Source organism: Mesoplodon mirus (assembly GCF_964341445.2).
Source record: "Mesoplodon mirus genome assembly, chromosome: 10".
In the NCBI taxonomy this organism is placed as follows: Eukaryota; Metazoa; Chordata; class Mammalia; order Artiodactyla; family Ziphiidae; genus Mesoplodon; species Mesoplodon mirus.
The window spans coordinates 16,106,779-16,126,855 of record NC_138986.1 but is presented as its reverse complement, the minus strand read 5'-3'; the positions used below and the strand labels follow the sequence as shown (position 1 = coordinate 16,126,855).

The window sequence follows — 20,077 nt, the reverse complement described above, 5'->3', positions numbered from 1 at the left end:
ATATACAAAAAGGATAATATCTAGGATTTACAGATATAGGCATTCTCATACTAAACTGACTGGGACAAAAACAAGTTGGTAGCACCTTTCTGGTCAGCAATACAGGCATTACCTCAGATGGAGATGGTTGCGGGTTCAGTGCAGTTAGGTGAATGTTGCAATAAAGTCAGTCATGTGAACTCTGTGGTTTCTCAGTGCAGAGAAAAGTTATGCTTACACTTTATATATATATATACGTGTATATATGCACATATATATACTACAGTCTAATAAGTGGGCAATAGCATTATATCTAAAAAACAATGTACATACCTTATTAAAAAATACTTTATTGCTAAAAAAAATGCTAACCATCATCCGAGCCTTCAGCAAGTCATAATCTTTACTGGTGGAGGGTTTGAAATATTTTGATAATTATCAAAATATGACACAGAGACATGAAGTGAGCAAATGCTGTTTGAAAAATGGCACCGACAGACTTGCTTGATGCAGGATTGCCACAAACCTTCAATTTGTAAGAACTGAAGTATCTGCGAAGTGCAATAAAGTGCAGCACAATAATATGAGGTACGCCTATGAGAAAAATTTTTTGCAAGTCTTTGAAAATTTACTTTTACCAAATCATTAGGAATGTACAAAGATTTAGGTACAGGGCAATTTACTGCAGTGCTGTTTATAATGGCAAAAAAAAAAAAAAAAAGGAAACAAGGCAAATGTCAAAAAATGAGACTGGTTAAATAACATATGTGATGAGTCTACCTTGCTGTAGCTAAGTATTCTGTAGGCCATTTAATAACAAGGAAAGTTATACATGGTATACTAAGTGAATAAAGTAGGTTTTAGTATGACCCCATTTTTTGCTTAACAATAAGAATCAAAATACACACATATAAATCCACTCCAGTTTTTGACTGAGAAACAAAACATACCAAAATCTTGTAGGTATTAATAGCGGTGTTTTCGCTTATTTACTTTCTAAATATTCTATGATGAACATGTTTTACAATAAGATTATATACATAAAAAAGGAATAGTCTGAATTATATTTATGGTTAAAAAGAAAAATATTTCAGCTGCATTATAAGCAATCAAGCAGTTCTCAACCTAGACTGCTGCTTATCAGAATTACCTATGGAACTTTAGGGCCCCATCTGCAAATTCATTTTGGTGTAACACTATGTTATTTTTCTAGCTTGAGGCTTTCACTTACCGTGATGCTTTTAACAATTTCTAAGACAAAACATTTTATATACTTAAATATTTTTAAGTATTATAAAATAAGAGACTAGGAAAAAATGTGATTAATCACCTGGCTTTAAGTTGGCATTAATAGGTCTGGCAGCTGCTGCAGCCATCTGTTCCCGTCGAGGATCTTGGTAACTCATTTTACTAATGAATTCAATTGCAGCTTCTATACTTCTGTTATTAGTTTTCTGAAGAGCTTGTATAACCATATCCTGGTATGAAGTTTTAAAAACAGAAATAAAATTTAAATCTTACAATTAGTAAGAAAGAAACAACACTATAACTTCCACTGGAGAAATTCATAATTTTGAAGAATAAGGCCCCAAGCCAAAATTTAATGTCCTGTTTGTAAAACTACTTTGGGGGGAGGGGCAAGATAAGGGTAGGGGATTAAGAGGTACAAACTTTTATGTATAAAATAAATAAGCTACAAGGATATACTGTACAGCACAGTATAACTATAAAAATCCATACAATCTCAAATTACTAAAGAAAACAAACCCTCAAATTCTTTAAATGTTTCTTTAATATTTTCACCTTTATGTAGTATATTACTGTTTTCTTCTAGGGTTTTTTTCCCCAGATGCAATCGTAATAACATGCTTCTGAATTTCTCATTCTTATATAAACAAACAGAGACTATCAGATTGTTAAAAAGGTATCAATCAACATACTGGAAACCACTCTTTCGTACTGTTAAAGTATTTTATTAAGCATCTTTATCATTGTGTTTACTAGTAAAAGAGCTATGTAGTTCTGGTTCCTACCTTCATTAGGGTTTACATTTTCAGAGAATTTTATTTATGAGGACACAAATATAGGACAAATGGTAGAGGAAAAACACTCAGACTTTATATGATTATTTGATGAAGACTTTAGGAGGTTACATGGTATGAAAGAAAAAACAGGGAGTTTGGAATCAAATGGAACCAAAGAGGTTGAGTTCCAGCAGCCCTGCATTACTATGCTTTGTCTGTCATGCTTAGAAGCAAAAATACACTCCAGTGATTGGAGATTTATGTGCCCCACTTTAGAACTGTGTGAACTCTGGTAACTTATTTAACATTTCAGAGCTCAGTTTCTTCATCTGTAATACACTCAGAGTTGATGTGAGGATTAAACAAGAAAACATGTAAAAGCACGGTGCCTGGAGCTCAGATATGGGTTGTCTTGCTCTGTTCCGTGTCCTTTATTTTATATGTAAACATAAATTATACACTAACATGCCAAAAGTATACTGATACACATTTTTCAAGAGGGAGGCAGCTACTTACTTGTCCTAGAGGATTTAGTATTTCAAACAATATTTTTAAATGAGAAATGGCTTAATAAGACTAATGGGTGACCAGGCTATTGATAGATGATCCTCTTACTCAAAATGACGAGATGATTGAGGCCAAGCAAAAAAAGGCTGCGGCAGAGACTTGTTGCCTACTCAAGACCTAGTCTCCCTTCTTTAGAAAAAGTTACTAGGATTTTTTTGAAAGAGGTTTTCCTTATAGCTACAGCGGCCACATGAAAATTCTGACCAGTGAGACAAAAACCAAGGATTTCTTTTTCTTTTTTTTTAAAAAAACAAGGATTTCTGGAAGAATGTTGCTGTCCCTGATTTAGGTGCTGGTCCCTCCTGTAACCTGTTTCCTAGACAATAGATATGACACCTGTGCTAGAGCATGTTGCCACCAAGAAGGAAAATTCAAGAGATTCGTTAAGAGTTGTAGTTTGATATTTTTAAGAGACTGAACTGATGCTAGCTATATAAACTGAGTCACTATTTTGCTTAAAGCATTATTATTTGGATTTTTATTAAAAGCAACCAAACTCAATCCTTAACTGATAAAAAGGTACAGTGTGGTCACATTTTATGCCAATCAGACTTTGCAAAATTTGTAGTGAGATACAAAGGATTAGTAAGTCTCACTTTATGTGCAAATTTAAAATAATACATATCATCCAAATTAAAATTCACCAGGGAGTGCTTAACTTTAAAAGTGGTTAAACCAAGTGAACTGTAACTGTATTTATGCTAATATCACATGGCAGCGCTATCTCAGTTGGTAAGAAAACTGACACCCACCATTCTTTTTCAACATTGTAGGAACCATATTGTTAAATGCACTAGAATTTCAGCCTGTGATTTTGGTGGTGATTATGCTGGCTTTTATTTTTTAATTTTATTGCTGTATGTTAAAATATTTTTTACACCGGTAACAATATCAACCAAGTGTTCCTTAAGTGGGGGTCTTAGTGCCAGTGTGAAAAAGAGCACCCTTAAATCAGTAACTTTGGAATAGAAGTCTTATGTGCTAAGAAAACATTATGTCCCCATTACTATGCTTTTGTTCTTCATGCTTAGAAACAAAAATACACTCCAGTGATTATAGCTTTATGTGCCCCAAGAATGCATCAATCCTTAATTTTTAACGTTTATTCCTACGAGGAAATTAATCTTGAAATACTTAAGGTTTTAATCTTATAGAGCACCAGAAACAGTCTCAAAAAATTGCAACTGCCTTGAACTTGGCATACTTAAAGGAAATAGAGTTTATGAAATGATAAAAATAATGAAGTGAAAGGAATTCCCTGGTGGTCCAGTGGTTAGGACTGTGCACTTCCACTGCTGAGGGCCCGGGTTCAATCCCTGGTCAGGGAACTAAGATCCCATAAGCTGCGTGGTGCGGCAAAAAAAAAAAAAGCGAAAACTAGATGAAGAATTTTGAAGTATCAAGTTAGGATCTTGAACAAATTCTGCAACATAATGGGAAGCTACCAGAATGAGTGATTCAGGAGGTAGAAGAAGTAAATTGCCATATTCTTTGTATCACGGTGAGTATAAATAATACCATTCCTTCGTTATTTGGATAAATGAGGATTGATAAATGTCTAAATGCTTTTAGTACAGCAACCTTGCTTAAGGGGCTATTAATGTCATAAGGTAAACAATTTTGAAATGTGTGATTGCAGTAAAGCTAACGTATCTTAGCAACGCAAAGCAATTATTGTTATTATTGCCAACAGATAAAGAACAGGGCCCTGACCAATGCCTTACACTTCTTAAAACTGTCTACGTTAGAAAAAATTTTTAAGTTCCTTAAAGGTACAGACCATCTTTGGTATGATTCCCTATCCTGACTGACGGGTTCACACACAGTAAGAGCTCCATAAATACATATTTACTGATGTGATTTATCTGACATACACGTTACCACTTAAAGGCCTTTACAGCCATGTGATTTTCTAAACTCCCTTTCCCTAGCAACATGTAAGAGGAAAGAATAAGACCAATGTTTCAGCCTTCTCTTTATTCTTTGCCTTTCGGCTAAAGGATTAGGAAGAAAGTACTCTAAGAGACTCTCCATTCAAGCCATTTCCTTAATCCTCCAACTACTAACCAGGAAAACATCCCAGGATCTCTTCTCCTCCCCCACCCCCATATATTTTCTGGTGCAAATCCAATATATTTAGAACACTTAAATATAAAATTAATAGGAAATAATATTAATCAAGTGAAGATAATGGGCCAGAAAGAATAATCTCTTTTTCTTCCTAGTTTAGTTATAAATTTCCCTTTTCAAATCCATTACTATAATGAATACTTAGGTTCTCATTTTTTAAATTAAATACAGAGATATCTGAAAACGTGGTCGCTAAAATATTAACAAGGTGAAGGAATTTTTTTTTTTTTTTGCGGTACGCGGGCTTCTCACTGTTGTGGCCTCTCCCATTGCGGAGCACAGGCTTCGGACGCGCAGGCTCAGCGGCCATGGCTCACGGGCCCAGCCACTCCGCGGCATGTGGGATCTTCCCGGACCGGGGCACGAACCCGTGTCCCCTGCATCGGCAGGCGGACTCTCAACCACCGTGACACCAGGGAAGCCCAAGGTGAAGGAATTTTAAGGGTAGTTATTTTTGTGTAGTGGAGCTAATTTTTAGTTTCTTCCTTATATGGTTTAATTTTTAACGGGGAATAGATATTACTTTTATAATCAGGAAAAAAGTTACTATCATTTTGAAAGAAAATGTAATCAATGCTTCATTATTCACATTTAGTTACAATTTCCATGGCCAATTTTTACCTAAAATGATTTCTGCTATCTAAAATATTCATCTAAACTATGTAATCATAGAAAATAAATTTTATTAGTAACCTAAGCAAAATGGGTATGATTAAATAATAAAGACTATGAAAACTTTCAAAATGAGTTCTAAAAGTAAATATTAAAGACTTAGCATAATTGACATGAACTGAAATTTCACCAAAAAAACTTGAAATTCTTGGAGACTAATCAACAAGTAAATTTTTAGTTTTTGTGAAGTTAAGCTTTGAGTCTGAGAGGTCTGTGAGCATTAAGTGCTGAATGATGTCTCTGGCTGCTCTTCCTTCTCTGTAGTATAAGCTTATACTTCATCCCCTTAGGGCCCTCATTTCTACAACAGCCACTCGGCTCACAGGGGAAACTACCCCACACAGACGACGGATGTCCTTGCCCTGCCCTCACTTGTGGCTTCCCTCACCTGCACTTCCATTCTGACTTCATGACTTGACCTTTTAAATCTCAGGACCACAGAGAAAGCTAAAGAAATAATAATTATTTTGTTTTAATAATTAATGAAATTGTAAACAACGTTCTTTGCTGATAGAATATACAAATTTCTATACATAGTTAAATTCTCTCAAAGGAAACATCTGGGCAGGAGGTCACCTAAAAAGTGTTATGTAGTGTAAGGTAACAAAAATCCTTTCTTTTGTTTTTAAAAATTCTTACCTCATCAAATCCAGCAGCTTGCAAGTCTTGAAGCATTTGTGGATTAACTTCTGAAGTACTCCGACTTGTTTCATTTGCAAATGGTTGTAGAGAGTTTCGAATTTCCAGCAAGGCTTTATGATGCATCCCAAACTTGGGTGGATTTCTGACTTGTCGCGGATCTTCAGCTGACATTTTACTCATGTTATGCTCAGCCTTAGCAGCGTCAGATGGTTTGGATAAATTCCTAAGAGATTCCCGAATTTCTTGCAGCATTTGTCGGCTGCTGCCAGTGTAGTTACTGGCAGGAAAGGTCTTAGGCCTCATTTGTCTATATCCTTCTGGCTTTTCACTCCTCTTCATGAAAACATCTATATATATAACTCACACAAAAGACGTCTTTAAGAGCTACTTGATAGATTCAGAGCTTTCCCTTGAGCAAAACTGAAAAAGATCCTTTGTAGAAGCCCCCAGGAATGTTAAAATTTTTACGATCTAAATAAAAGAAAAAACAAACAAAGCTATAAAGTGACTGATAAAGCAGTACCATGTATAGTAGTCCAGCACCCCCTTAATCACGGGGTATACCTTCTAAGACCACCAGTGGATGCCTGAAACCTCGGATAGTACCCATCCCTATATATACAGTAGACCCCTGAACAACATGGGTTTGAACTGCATGGGTCTATTTATATGTGGATTTTTTTCAACAAATAGTTGAAAAAACGGTACAACGCGACCTGGAGGTTGGTTGAACCTGAGGATGCAGAACGGAAGGCTGACTGTAAAGTTATCTCCGCCAGTTTTCGACTGCACAGAGAGCTGGCACTCCAACCCCCAAGTTGTTCTAGGGTCAACTGTACTATGTTTTTTCCTTTACATCCATATTTATGATAAAGTTTAATTAATTAATTAGGCACAGTAAAAGATTAGCAACTAATAATAAAATACAACAATTATGGGAATTCGCTGGCAGAACAGTGGTTAGAACTCTATACTCTCACTGCCAAGGGCCCGGAGTTCAATCCCTGGTCAGGGAACTAAGATCCCACAAGCCTTGCAGCCAAAGGAAAAAGAAAAAAAGAACAATTATAACCACATACTGTAATGAAAGTTACGTGAACGTGATTTCTCTCTCAAAATATCTTACTGTATAAATGTAATGCTTTTTCCATCTTCACTAAGCACTTATCATGCACTGTGGCCGTCACTTGTACAGTTTGAGGTGTGACAGCAAAACTAGCACAAATCTCTTCTTCCTTCTACGCAATTTCACGTATAGAAGATTCTTTCTCACCGTAGATCTCACAACCTTGGCACGCTATTTTTTTTTCTTATTAAATCAAGAACGCAATTTCACGTATAGAAGATTCCTTCTTACCGTAGATCTCACAACCTTGGCACGCTATTTTTTTTTCTTATTAAATCAAGAACGCAATTTCACGTATAGAAGATTCCTTCTTACCGTAGATCTCACAACCTTGGCACGCTATTTTTTTTTCTTATTAAATCAAGAACGCAATTTCACGTATAGAAGATTCCTTCTTACCGTAGATCTCACAACCTTGGCACGCTATTTTTTTTTCTTATTAAATCAAGAACGCAATTTCACGTATAGAAGATTCCTTCTTACCGTAGATCTCACAACCTTGGCACGCTACTTTTTTTTCTTATTAAATCAAGAACGCAATTTCACGTATAGAAGATTCTTTCTTACCGTAGATCTCACAACCTTGGCACGCTACTTTTTTTCTTATTAAATCAAGAACGCAATTTCACGTATAGAAGATTCTTTCTTACCGTAGATCTCACAACCTTGGCACGCTACTTTTTTTTCTTATTAAATCAAGAACGCAATTTCACGTATAGAAGATTCTTTCTTACCGTAGATCTCACAACCTTGGCACGCTATTTTTTTTTCTTATTAAATCAAGAACGCAATTTCACGTATAGAAGATTCTTTCTTACCGTAGATCTCACAACCTTGGCACGCTACTTTTTTTTCTTATTAAATCAAGAACGCAATTTCACGTATAGAAGATTCTTTCTTACCGTAGATCTCACAACCTTGGCACGCTATTTTTTTTTCTTATTAAATCAAGAACGCAATTTCACGTATAGAAGATTCTTTCTTACCGTAGATCTCACAACCTTGGCACGCTACTTTTTTTTCTTATTAAATCAAGAACGCAATTTCACGTATAGAAGATTCTTTCTTACCGTAGATCTCACAACCTTGGCACGCTACTTTTTTTCTTATTAAATCAAGAACGCAATTTCACGTATAGAAGATTCCTTCTTACCGTAGATCTCACAACCTTGGCACGCTACTTTTTTTTCTTATTAAATCAAGAACTTTCGCCCTTTCACTTTAAGGAAGCACTTTTCGGCTTCTTTTTGGCATATCCGAATTGCCAGCATCGCTACTCTTGCGCCTCAGGGCCATTATTAAGTAAAACATGAGCTGCTTGAACACAAGCACTGCAATATCATGACAGTCAATCTGATAACCCAGGCGGCTGCTGAGTGACTAATGAGAGGGATACACTGGACAAAGGGATGATTTACTTCCTCGGTGGGATGGAGCCAGATGGCACAAGATTTCATCCATGCTACTCAGGACGATACACAACTTAAAACTTATGAATTATTTCTGGAATCTTCCATTTAATATTTTCAGACCACAAGTGACCATGGGTAACTGAAACCTTGGAAGGCCAAACCACGGATAAGGGAAGACCACTGTATTAAGGGGAAAAAAACCCACTGATTTATAAGTTAAAAGACCTAGGTTAGAGTTCTGGCTCCATTAAGGATTACTGTATAGTCAGGACATGTTAGTTGTGCCTATTTCCTAATCTACAAAATTACCTCAAGTACTGGTTACGACGATAAAAAATAATTTTAAGAGTGCTTTAGTAAGCATATAAAGTACATCTGACCCTTGAACAACACGGGGGTTTGGGGCACCAACCCACCACACAGTGGAAAATCTGGGTGTAACTTATCATCGGTTCTCTGTACCCTCAGTTCCAAGTCCGTGGATCCTGTAGTAGAGTAGCATTTACTATTCAAAGATCCACGTATAAGTGGACCCGCACAGTTCAAACCCGCGATGTTCGAGGGTCAACCGTATATACAAATGCAAGGGATTTCTAGTGAACAATACAATGGGCAACCTCCCATTATTAAATTCTTCATCTAGTGGCTACAATTTTAGGTTTTACTACCAGACTTCAAGTATACAATTGCTTTAAAAGAAAGGGAACTGCCGCTTTAAAAAGGTTTTTAAGTCACTAGTCCAGAAGATACCTTTATGCTTCAAATACAGATGCTTGGATTTATTTCTCAAACTGTGGACTGGGACTCTAGAGACAGTAAGCTTATTAACAACAGGGTGAGGAAAGGACCTCTAGACTTGTCTAATTCCTTACTTAATGCATGAATGGCTTCTACAATGCACTGGAGCAACAGTCACCTAAAATCTACTTAAGTATCCCCAGATAGGGAAATCACTAACTCAAGAAAGCCATTCCATTTGTGATCTGCAACAACCGTTAGAAATTCTACGTGGAACACCATGAAACCTCACTCAGTGCATATTCAGAGCCTGTTACAGGCTGATGCTAAACAACTTTGTCTGCATTCTTACCAACCATCACGTAATGTGAGTGGTGATTACACTTAAGGAGACTAGAAATAGGTGATACTTAGCAATGTTCCATATCCCCATGGTTCCAGTTACAAACTGTTTCACCCAAACTCTCTGAACCTCCGTTTTCTCATTTACAAAGTAGAGATAATAAACCTGTTACCTCCTCAAAAACCCTTTCCCCAGTTACCTAATTACTGTTTTATTTTCTTGTTAATACTTACCACTATCTAAAATTATCTTACTTGTTTACTTGTTGTCAACCTCCCCTCACTGAAATAAAAGCTCCATAAAAGTACAGGACCTTATTTGTCTCATAAACACTGTCTACCACCTATATCAGAGCCTGGCACATACTGAGTCCTCGATAAATATACATGTTAAACGAAAGAAATAAACATGTCTCCTAGATATCCCAGTTCCTTTAACTGTCCTCCAATTCTTGTCATTCTTGTCATGCTCTTCTGGATACACTCTAGTTTGTAAAAATCCTACTGGTGCTAGAAAAGCACAGCACTTGTAATGAAAAAACAAACAAACAAACAAATTCAAGTATTTGTTCTGTTAATTATTAGCAATGTGAACTTCGGCATTTAATTCTCTCAAAAATTGCCTCCTGAGGCACAAAATGGTTAGAGTAAGAAGGTTTACCTTATGACTTGAACAAGGATTAAGAGGAACAAACCAATACAACTAAAGGAATATACATACAAATGTTTAAAAATGTAGAATGTTCTTGGCAATACCATCTATAAGAGCAAATATAGATGTCATCAATCTAGATGCTCATCAGTAATTGTTTGAGTATTTATAGTACATCTATGTAACGTGATGAAGCGGATGTTAAAAAGACTGATGCAGTTCATGAACAGATACCCATAATATTCTTTAATATTCTTAAGCAAAAAAGGCAAATTTCAAAACACTTTGTATAAAATAAAAGCCAATTTCCATTCTGAAATTAGATTACTGTGATGGAGAACCTAATATATAGCAAAGGGAAATCTACTCAATGCTCTGTGGTGACCTAAATGGAAAGGAAATCTAAAAAAAAGTGGATATGTGTACACGTATGACTGATTCACTTGGCTGTACAGACACTAACACAAACGTTGTAAAGCAACTATACTCCAATAAAAGTTAAAAAAAAAAAAAAAAGAACAGGAGGGCTGCAACAGCCCCGAAGGCAATGCAGCCCAGGATAAGAGCCATGTCAGTTTCAAAAAAAAAAAAAAAAAAGATTATCATTATCATGATGGTTGTACAGCTCTGTAAACATACAAAAACCCAAAAACCAAAAAACACTGAATTATGCACTTTAAATGAGCAAACTTTATGGTATATAAATTGTACCATACAGCTGTTAAAAATAAACCTTTTTTATTTTTAAAAATTATATTTATGGATATTAATTACATATATACACATACATGAATATTTGCAGAAGGCCTGAGACAAGATGAAGTCCTGAAGCAGACCACTAGAGGCACAGTTTCCTGATGACTTCACCTCAATAATCAGTACTTTTGTGGTACAACTGCTAAATTAGTTATGAATCAATCAAATTCTACTTGACAAGCAGCCCACATTTCTCCATTTTGTAAAAACAAAAATAATGAACTTTGTCACTGTTATGTCTGTCTACAACATGACCCAATCTACTGGTAATTATTTCATAAACGAAATTCGGACTGATACATCTTGTGCTTTTATGAAGAAAGCTGGTCTCTGATGATAAGCATTTTTTCCCCGAAGACTTCCCAGAATATTAATAGCTTACTAATGAATTTTTCTAGGTTTAACACTTAGCTCACCAGTCTAAAGTTGCAGAATCAACTCTCTACCCTTTCTAAAAGGGAAGATATTTTCCACTTCCAGTTCTAGAACCTATCATTTCTCCATCATCAAGGATTAACAACAGTGGTTGTGCAATGTCACATGTCAGTTATCTCAGTATCTGGTTTGCATTTAATTTATAGCATCTAGGCAATCCTTTAATATCTCACTTATTTTGGGTTTCAACTCCAAGTTAGCCATCATTTTTTTTGGGGGGTGCTGGGCGGTGTGGCATAAGGAATCTTAGTCCCCCGACCGAACCTGTGCCCCCTGCAGTGGAAGCACGGAGTCTTAGCCACTGGACCACCAGGGAAGTCCCTAGCCATCATTGTATTTATTTATTTATTTTATTAAAAAATTTTTTTAAAAAAATTTATTTGTTTGTTTGTTTATTTATTTATTTATGGCTGCTTTGGGTCTTCGTTGCTGCGTGCAGGCTCTCTAGTTGCGGTGAGCAGGGGCTACTCTTTGTTGCGGTGCACGTGCTTCTCATTGTGGTGGCTTCTCTTGTTGCGGAGCACGGGCTCTAGGCGCACAGGCTTCAGTAGTTGTGGCACGAGGGCTTCAGTAGTTGTGGCTCGTGGGCTCTAGAGTGCAGGCTCAGTAGCTGTGGTGCACGGGCTTAGTTGCTCCGCGGCACATGGGATCTTCCTGGACCAGGGCTCAAACCTCTGTCCCCTGCATTGGCAGGTGGATTCTTAACCACTGCGCCACCAGGGAAGCCCTCTAGCCATCATTTTATTATTATATTATTTTACCACTTCCCAGATCGTTCTCCTTGATAGAGAAGAGAAACCAAAATAAGTATAGTTTTGCTTCTCTCTGTCAAGATACTACATTTGCCTTCCATGCCCCTGAAACAGAAACTGGTAAACAGCAGGCAGTGCAAAAATATCTGTTAAACTAATAAATGCAGGTGATTTATTCCTTCTTTTTACTCTTAAGAAAATATAATCTTGGTTTTTTTGTAATTATAAAAAGATGGACCTTATTGAAAAATTCAAATATTATGTAATTATGTAAAGCAGAAGTCCCTCATAAGTCCCTCCTTCAACAGAGGGAGAACCACTGTAGTAGGCTGAATAATGACATCCCAAAAGATAATCACTTCCAAATCCCTGGAATCTGAAATGTTATCTTATTTGGAAAAAGGGACTTTGCAGATGTCATTAAGGAATTTGAAATGGGGAGATTATCAACAATTATCCAGTTGAGCAGTACATGCATGAGAGGCGGGGGAGATTTGATACACAGAATAGGAGGAGGCAATGTGACCATGGAGGCAGAGACTAGAGGGCGCAGCCAGAAGCCAAGGAATGCTGGCAGCCAAAAGAAAGATGGAAATGGCAAGGAACTGCTTTTCTCCTAGAACCTCCTAAGGGACAGTGGCCTTGCTAACAACTTGATTTTGGGCCAGTGATACTGATTTTAGAATTCTAGCCTCCAGAACTGTATGAGAAAACATTTATGTTGTTTTAAGCCTTCAATTTTGTAGTAATTTGTTACATAAGGCACAGAAAACTAATACAATCACTATTAATACTGCATATTCTAACATATATTACTCTTAATCAAAATGGGATCGTAACACACAAAATATGATGTCATTCTTTTACATTCTCACGTGACTTTACAAGAAGAGAATGTCGTGTTGACCAAACTTATCTGACCAAAGAACTTTTTCCCCCAGAGCATTTTATGGGATTCATGCTCTATGTAATATACTTTAGAGAATGCTGGACCAGCGAGATTCACTCTATTCGTATATTCTATAACTCTGTACTTTGACTAATATTCCTAACATCCAAGTGAGTGCACAATGGTCACAGAAATGACTGAGTTCTGGGATACGTGTAATAATGTGTTATAGGTTTAAATAAATGATTAGTTTACACGTAGTTCTTTCATATACACGTAGAAATACTTGTGAATAAGATATGATGCCTGGTATTTCAAAATAATTTCGTTTTGTGATGAAGTGGATGGAGATTTAGATGAGACAAAAGTGATAAACTGATGATTGTTGTAGCCGGGTGATGGGTACATAAGAGTTCACTGTACTATTCCCTTTACTTCTGTGTATACTTGAGTTTTCCAAAACCAAAAGCAAAAAAATAAAGAAAAGGAAATGACTATAGCGCTCTTGTATCTTGGAATGGTTCTGCTACAAATTATTTATTTATTTTCACATCTTTATTGGAATATAATCGCATTACAATGTTGTGTTAGTTTCTGCTGTATAACAAAGTGAATCAGCTGTATGTATACATATATCCCCATATCCTCTCCCTCTTGAGCCTCCCTCCCACCCTCCCTATCCCACCCCTCTAGGTGGTCACAAAGCACCTAGCTGATCTCCCTGTGCTATGCAGCTGCTTCCCACTAGCTACCTATTTTACATTTGGTAGTGGATATATGTCCATGCTACTCTCTTACTTCGTCCCAGCTTCCCCTTCCCGCCTTACTAATTATTCTTATTCAAAGTACACTAAAACACACAGGATTTCTTTAAAGAAACCATTAATTCTATGTAACAATATTGTCTCAACATTAGCTTTTCAAGGGAAATAACAGAAACATTATGTTTAAATGTTCATTTCAATTGTAATATGATCTGCATCACCTGATGTCAGAAATGGTGAAATGGAGGAAATGTGGCATGTCTTTATCCAATTGCTTTTGATTAATACCTGTGGCAGAGACTACACTAACATACTGCCCTTTATTTCCCAGTTAGTTGCCAAAGCCCCGCTAGTAGATATCTGTAATGTGTGTCCATTCTGGGCCAAGGCAGTTAAATGCCATTGTGCTTCCCCATCTGTCGCTTTCCTGCTTCAATTACAATCCAGGCCACATTTTGAGATGGTAGCTTCACATTATAGGGGACTGTGGGTCCCTAAGCCACTGGATGGCTTACTAACGACCCCCATTGGACTGAGTGTGAGCAAGATAGGAAATCTCTGTAGTGTTAAGTCATTGATATTTTGGGATTTGCTACCACAAAATAGCCCGATATTATTGTGGCAATAAAGACCGTCAAAACAAGCAGAGTCTATTTATTCAGAGCTTGCTATTGGAAGGGAGTTGGCCACTGTCACTCGTGTTTAGCAGAGACTCAAAGGCAGGCAGGGAAGCGGAAGAAGACTTCAGGGATGCTCTAGTTGTAGGCTGCTGTCATGAGGAAGCTGGAGGCCAGCTAACTAAAAGTGGGACATCCTATGTGACTGTTTTGGGAAGCATATTTGGTTTTCTCTTGTTGGTCCTGAGAGAAGCTGGCATCTACTGACCAAGACTTGACTGTTTGGGACTACTGCTACTAAGACTGTGGGTCAGAGTTCTACTTTCGTATATGATCTAGCCATTGTCTATTTGTATACGTAGTCTCTCATTACCCTAATACAGAAATTGGTACCTAGAAGTGAGATGCCGCTATAACATAAACCTAATATGGTACTGGCCAAGTGGTCAGGTTGAGGGCTTCAAGGGAACTGATACTGGAGGCTGGAAAAATGGAGAACCATGTTTCACAGTGGCAAAATATTTGATAAAGTGCTTTGCCTGTTATAACTTACAAGGTAACAAAATGGCCTACTGAACTTGTAGTTAGTTCTATGACAAGAGTTTAGAAAAGAGAATCTTAGAAGTGTATTCTGGCTGCTATTGGCTATTTGGCAAAGCAATATAAATAAATGACAAGGTCATGAAAAAAAGCAGCTTATTTGCAAACAAAAATAGAAAGGGACAGAAAGGGTTCAGAAATTTAAAGTCTTGCAGAACTGGAAAAGCAGCTTGCTTTTAGACCCCAACATGAAGAGGTAGGATTAAAAGATTCTGAGCACAGGTGCCCACTGAAACCTCTTGGCTGATTAAAGTACCTCAGTGGTTTAAAACAACAACAAAAACCAACGTTAAGGGTATGGCCTTCCCTCAAATAACCAACTGAGAAGCGAAATGGGAGTTCTCAAATCTCTGGATGAGGTTACTACCACATGTGAACTTTGGTTATGGTTACTGACACATGCAACTGACTGGAATTAAACACATCAGAAGCTTTCTAAATTGAGGAAACTGTTTTGTTAAAAAAAAATTTTTTTTTGAAAAACCACTCAAGCTCAAACTAAAAAACCCTTCAACTATTCAAAATGTAAAACCCTTGGGCTCTCAACTTCTATGAAGAGTAACTTAGTCAAGAAAGATTTGCACCTTCCAAAGAGGGACTATTCCCCCAAAGCTCACACTTCATAGGTGACCAAGGATGATAAAGGAAAAAGGACTCCCAGGAGGCTCTTGGAGAGCAATGGCCAACAGTGACAGAGAACAATGGACGAGGGAGCTCCTCCCAGATACCTGAACGGAGGTCCAGTCAAGGAATCTCCCCTTCCTCCAGCGCTGGTTGCTTTCACAAGATCTGCCTATGGTGGTTTTAAAATTATTTTATCAGCAATTGCTATTTCTCATTCTTCTCCTTTTCTAACAGTAGTGCTTATTATGCCCTCCTGTCCCTGTTTTACTATTGTGTAATGTGGTGAGTGAGAGGGAGACAGAGAGCAAAGATAACTTCAAAGGTCTCTGGGCCAAGAGGAGCTATATCCGGACCTGACGAAGAGAATACTGGACATATGGACCACAGGACCTGTGAATCTAGCTACTGCTGCTTAGGGCCCAACACGCTAGCAAAAGAATAACATAATACTATGAATGTCTTCCTAGGACAGAAAGTATAGTGTTTTCTTGATTCTCAGATACGTGCTTTTCCACATTTTAACATTTCTGAAACTGAGTATATCTTAAAATCAGTATTAAAAGGAATGTGCCAGCTCCAAAGTGGAGTTCTGGAATAGCAAACAACACACATAGCTAACCTGACCATAAATAAAAGGCCAAATTTCCTTGTCACTTCAACTGTATTATTTTCACTGGCAGCACCATGTGGTTGAATCTAGACCCTTGATTAATGCTCAAAATGTCTTCAAAAAGATTCCACTATAATGTAGCATTATGTACTCAGAAACTGTCATATAATAGACAATGCAGGACTTCCCTGGTGGCACAGTGGTTAGGAATCCGCCTCCCAGTGCAGGGTATGCGGGTTCGATCCCTGGTCCAGGAGGATCCCACATGCCGCGGAGCAACTAAGCCCACCAAGCCACAACTCCTGAGGCTGCGCGCCTAGAGCCCATGCTCCACAACAAGAGAAGCCACCGCAATGAGAAGCCTGCACACCACAACAAAGAGTAACTCCTGCTTGCCACAACTAGAGAAAGCTTGCGCTCAGCAACAAAGACCCAATGCAGCCAAAAAAAAAAAAAAAAAAAAGAATGCAATTAAAGGCATAAACAATTGCCAAATTTAGGTGAGATCACAGAATTTTCAAAGGTAAGAGTCTTTTATGAAGTACAAGCACTCAAATACCTGTCAAACCTTTTGAGTTACCTTCAGAAGAAGCTGTTTAATTTCTAATAACTCACTCAACTCAGGAAAAAAAACAAAACTAAGAGTTTAAGCAAAAGGAAAGGAAGACAAAACTCCAGTGTTCTTCAATATGCCTCAAAATTATATACTCAATCATAAAGACAATAGAGGTTCACGATAATTAGCTGGGGTTACGAAAAGCACCACGTCACCATGATGCTATTTGTTAACTAACCAAAGCCCAAAGTAAATCAGAAGAATTCTAGATCCTGAATGTGAATAAAGCTGAGACTCAAAAAAACTGAATGGTATACAATTGAATGGATAAATGTATTCTATTGAAGGTTAGTTAAAAACCATGTTTATTGGGACTTCCTTGGTGGTGCAGTGGTTAAACCGCGGGCTCCCAATGCAGGGGGCCTGGGTTCGATCCCTGGTCAGGGAACTAGATCCCACATGCATGCCGCAACTAAGAGTTTGCATGCCACAACTAAGGAGCCCGCCTGCCACAAATAAGACCCCGTGCAACCAAATTAAATAAATAAGTAAAATAGTTTAAAAAAAATGTTTATTTTCTTTCCCCTGAAAAATTGTTACTAAATAGATTGCTTGTTTTAGACTTAATGGTGTCTTGGAACTGAGGAAATATGACAATTCAACCTCATCTTTTTAAAATAACCACACACTGAATTACATCAGGTAGATGTATCATAACTTATCTATCCCCTACTGATGGTCCTTTAGGTTATTTCCAATTTTTGCTATTATAAATAATGTTTTAAACACTGATAACTTCAATTGTATTGGTAATATTCTAGTTCTGAGGATGGGTGGTAAGTTCGTGGATGGTCATTTTACTATGCTTCATAGCTTACACGTATACACATATTCCTTGTACATATAAAAATTAGTTAATAAAAACTGTGGCAATAAGAATTCTTGTGCTGGGATTTCCACTACAGGCAGCACGGGTTCAATCCCTGGTCAGGGAACTAAGATCCCACATACTGCACGGTGGTATAGCCAAAACTAACTAACTAAATAATAAAGTGTATAATTCAATGGTTTTTAGTATATTTACAGAGTTGTAACCATTTAAACAATCCATTAAAAAAAAAAATTCTTGTGCACCCATTATTGGGCATCTCCCTTAAGATAAATTCCGAGAAGTGGAATTGCTGGGTCAAAGAGAATGCATATTTAAAATTCTGATACTTATTGTCAGGTTGTCCTCCAGAAAGGTAGACTACAATCCCTCCAGCAAGGTATGGCTGACACTGGCATTAACAAATGTGAAACTGATATGTGAAAACTCTCATAAACAAAGAGAATTTTGAGAAGAACTCTTCAACACTAAACAGCTTACCTCTTTAACCCATGCTACACTGGTGCCAGATGAGTCTTCCTAATACATAGTTCTGATCATGTTACCTCCCTACTCCAGAACCCTCAATGATTCCTTTAACTTAAAGTCAGAGATCTGGGTCAAAGAGCAGGGTACAAATCCCAGTTCTACCAGTAACTACAATAGTTTTGTGATCTCAGCAAGCTGTGCCTCAGTTCCTTCACCTTCAAAGGTGGGCAATAATAGCCCTATTTAAATAGGGTTATTTTAAGCATTAAATGAGTTTCATACATGTCAAATGTTTAGAATAAGTGCCTGACTCAATAAATGTTAGTTATTATCTTCTTACTCTTTCCACTATCTTACCCAGATTCTAACCAAGCCAAATTACGTGCTCTCAGCTAATGTACTCTGTGCTTCTCTACTTTCATGTTCTTACTCTTCCTGTTCACTACTCTTGGAAGAGCGCCTGCCATATTTCTTCTTGTAGAAATTATACCTAACCCTTAAGGTCCCATTCAAATGCTTCCTTCCTGAAGTTTTCATTGAACTGGTAGTTGTTAACCTCCTCTGAACTCCAAATGCACTTTGCACAGTCAAATAAAACTTATTTTTCCTACTAGATCACAGATTGACAGAGCATAGGTGTCTTGGGGATATATAGATATAGACAGATTGATACATATATCTATCTCTATATATGTATATCTACCTATATATCTACATATATATATAATTTCAGATGAGCAAATGGATCCAGAGAGGTAATGTGGCCTGCCTAAGATCATTTAGCCATCTCAACATCATGCTAGGAATGGACTCGACACATCCTGAACCAGCCCAGGGCTCTTTTTACCATACCTACATCTTGAGTTTTCCTAAGGGATTATAACTACTCACATTCTTTGAAGAGATACTTAAACTGGTTAGACTGAAAAGACAAAACCTCCATTCCTTAGAAAGTTCAGACCTTCATCAAATGTGCAAATGTGAGTCCAAACAAATATCACTGTCCAGCTTAGAAGAAGAATAGATCCCATTACAATAGAAGATTTCAAAGTGTTACCTTAGGTTGAATTAGGTTTTTAAGAAAGATGGCCTGTCTCAGAGTTTGACTAAATCAGTGATGAGAATAGCAACAGTAATATGTACTGTCTTAGCACCACAGTCTTAGTTGTTCATACAGCAATATTCAAGAATCTCTGCATACTGATGACATCTTCTCCAATTCAGTTTCTAAGAATTAACTTATCGAAAGTGAAAACAATCACTATAATTTATATTCATGCTAAAAAATGACTGCCATTTCTACTTGATAAAAATGTTGATCAATGACTAAATAACTTTTGCGGTCTACAAAAATCCCCCATTAATGTAAATATAACATCTAGAACAAAAACTAAATAACCAGAGCTGAAACAGTTCCTAGACTACATTTACGTAGAGTAACAAGAAGCATTAAAAACAAAAACAAAAACTCAACCTATAGAAGGATATCCACACATGATATCAAAAATGTGCAGCAGAAGTATTTTATTATTTGCTTTTGAAGAGTGGCAAGTCATATTCAATAAATATTCAGGCATAGAAAAAAAATGCGCCTTCCCTGGCGTGTACCATGATCTAGTTTCTTGCAGGAGCAGCCGATCAGAGTAACACAATGCTACTTCTTTTACTGTTAAATCAGTCAAATTCCTCCGCTGCCTTAGGGAATCAACTAGCTCATTTTACCTGTCTGTCAACTTATTACAGAAATAACCGGAGGTAAATCACAAACGTAGACACCTTAGCAGAGAACATTCATTCCAATTATAATGTCCTACCGTTTCTTCCACATGGAGG

General features: G+C 37.2%; 1 protein-coding gene across 2 annotated transcripts in view; it reads right to left on the bottom strand.

Moving 5' to 3' along the window:
• LATS1 (large tumor suppressor kinase 1) overlaps positions 1-20,077 on the bottom strand; it is a 41,918-nt gene that overhangs the window by 20,567 nt on the left and 1,274 nt on the right. Inside the window, exons 2-3 of one of the 2 annotated variants that reach the window (XM_082634322.1) lie at positions 6,012-6,485; positions 1,310-1,457 (exon numbers count right to left, since the gene is read on the bottom strand). In XM_082634322.1, coding sequence (XP_082490448.1) covers positions 1,310-1,457; positions 6,012-6,353 — 490 coding nt within the window. In that variant the 5' untranslated portion in view covers positions 6,354-6,485. The remainder of the gene's footprint in view (positions 1-1,309; positions 1,458-6,011; positions 6,486-20,077) is intronic. The other variant, XM_082634323.1, reaches the window with a different exon arrangement.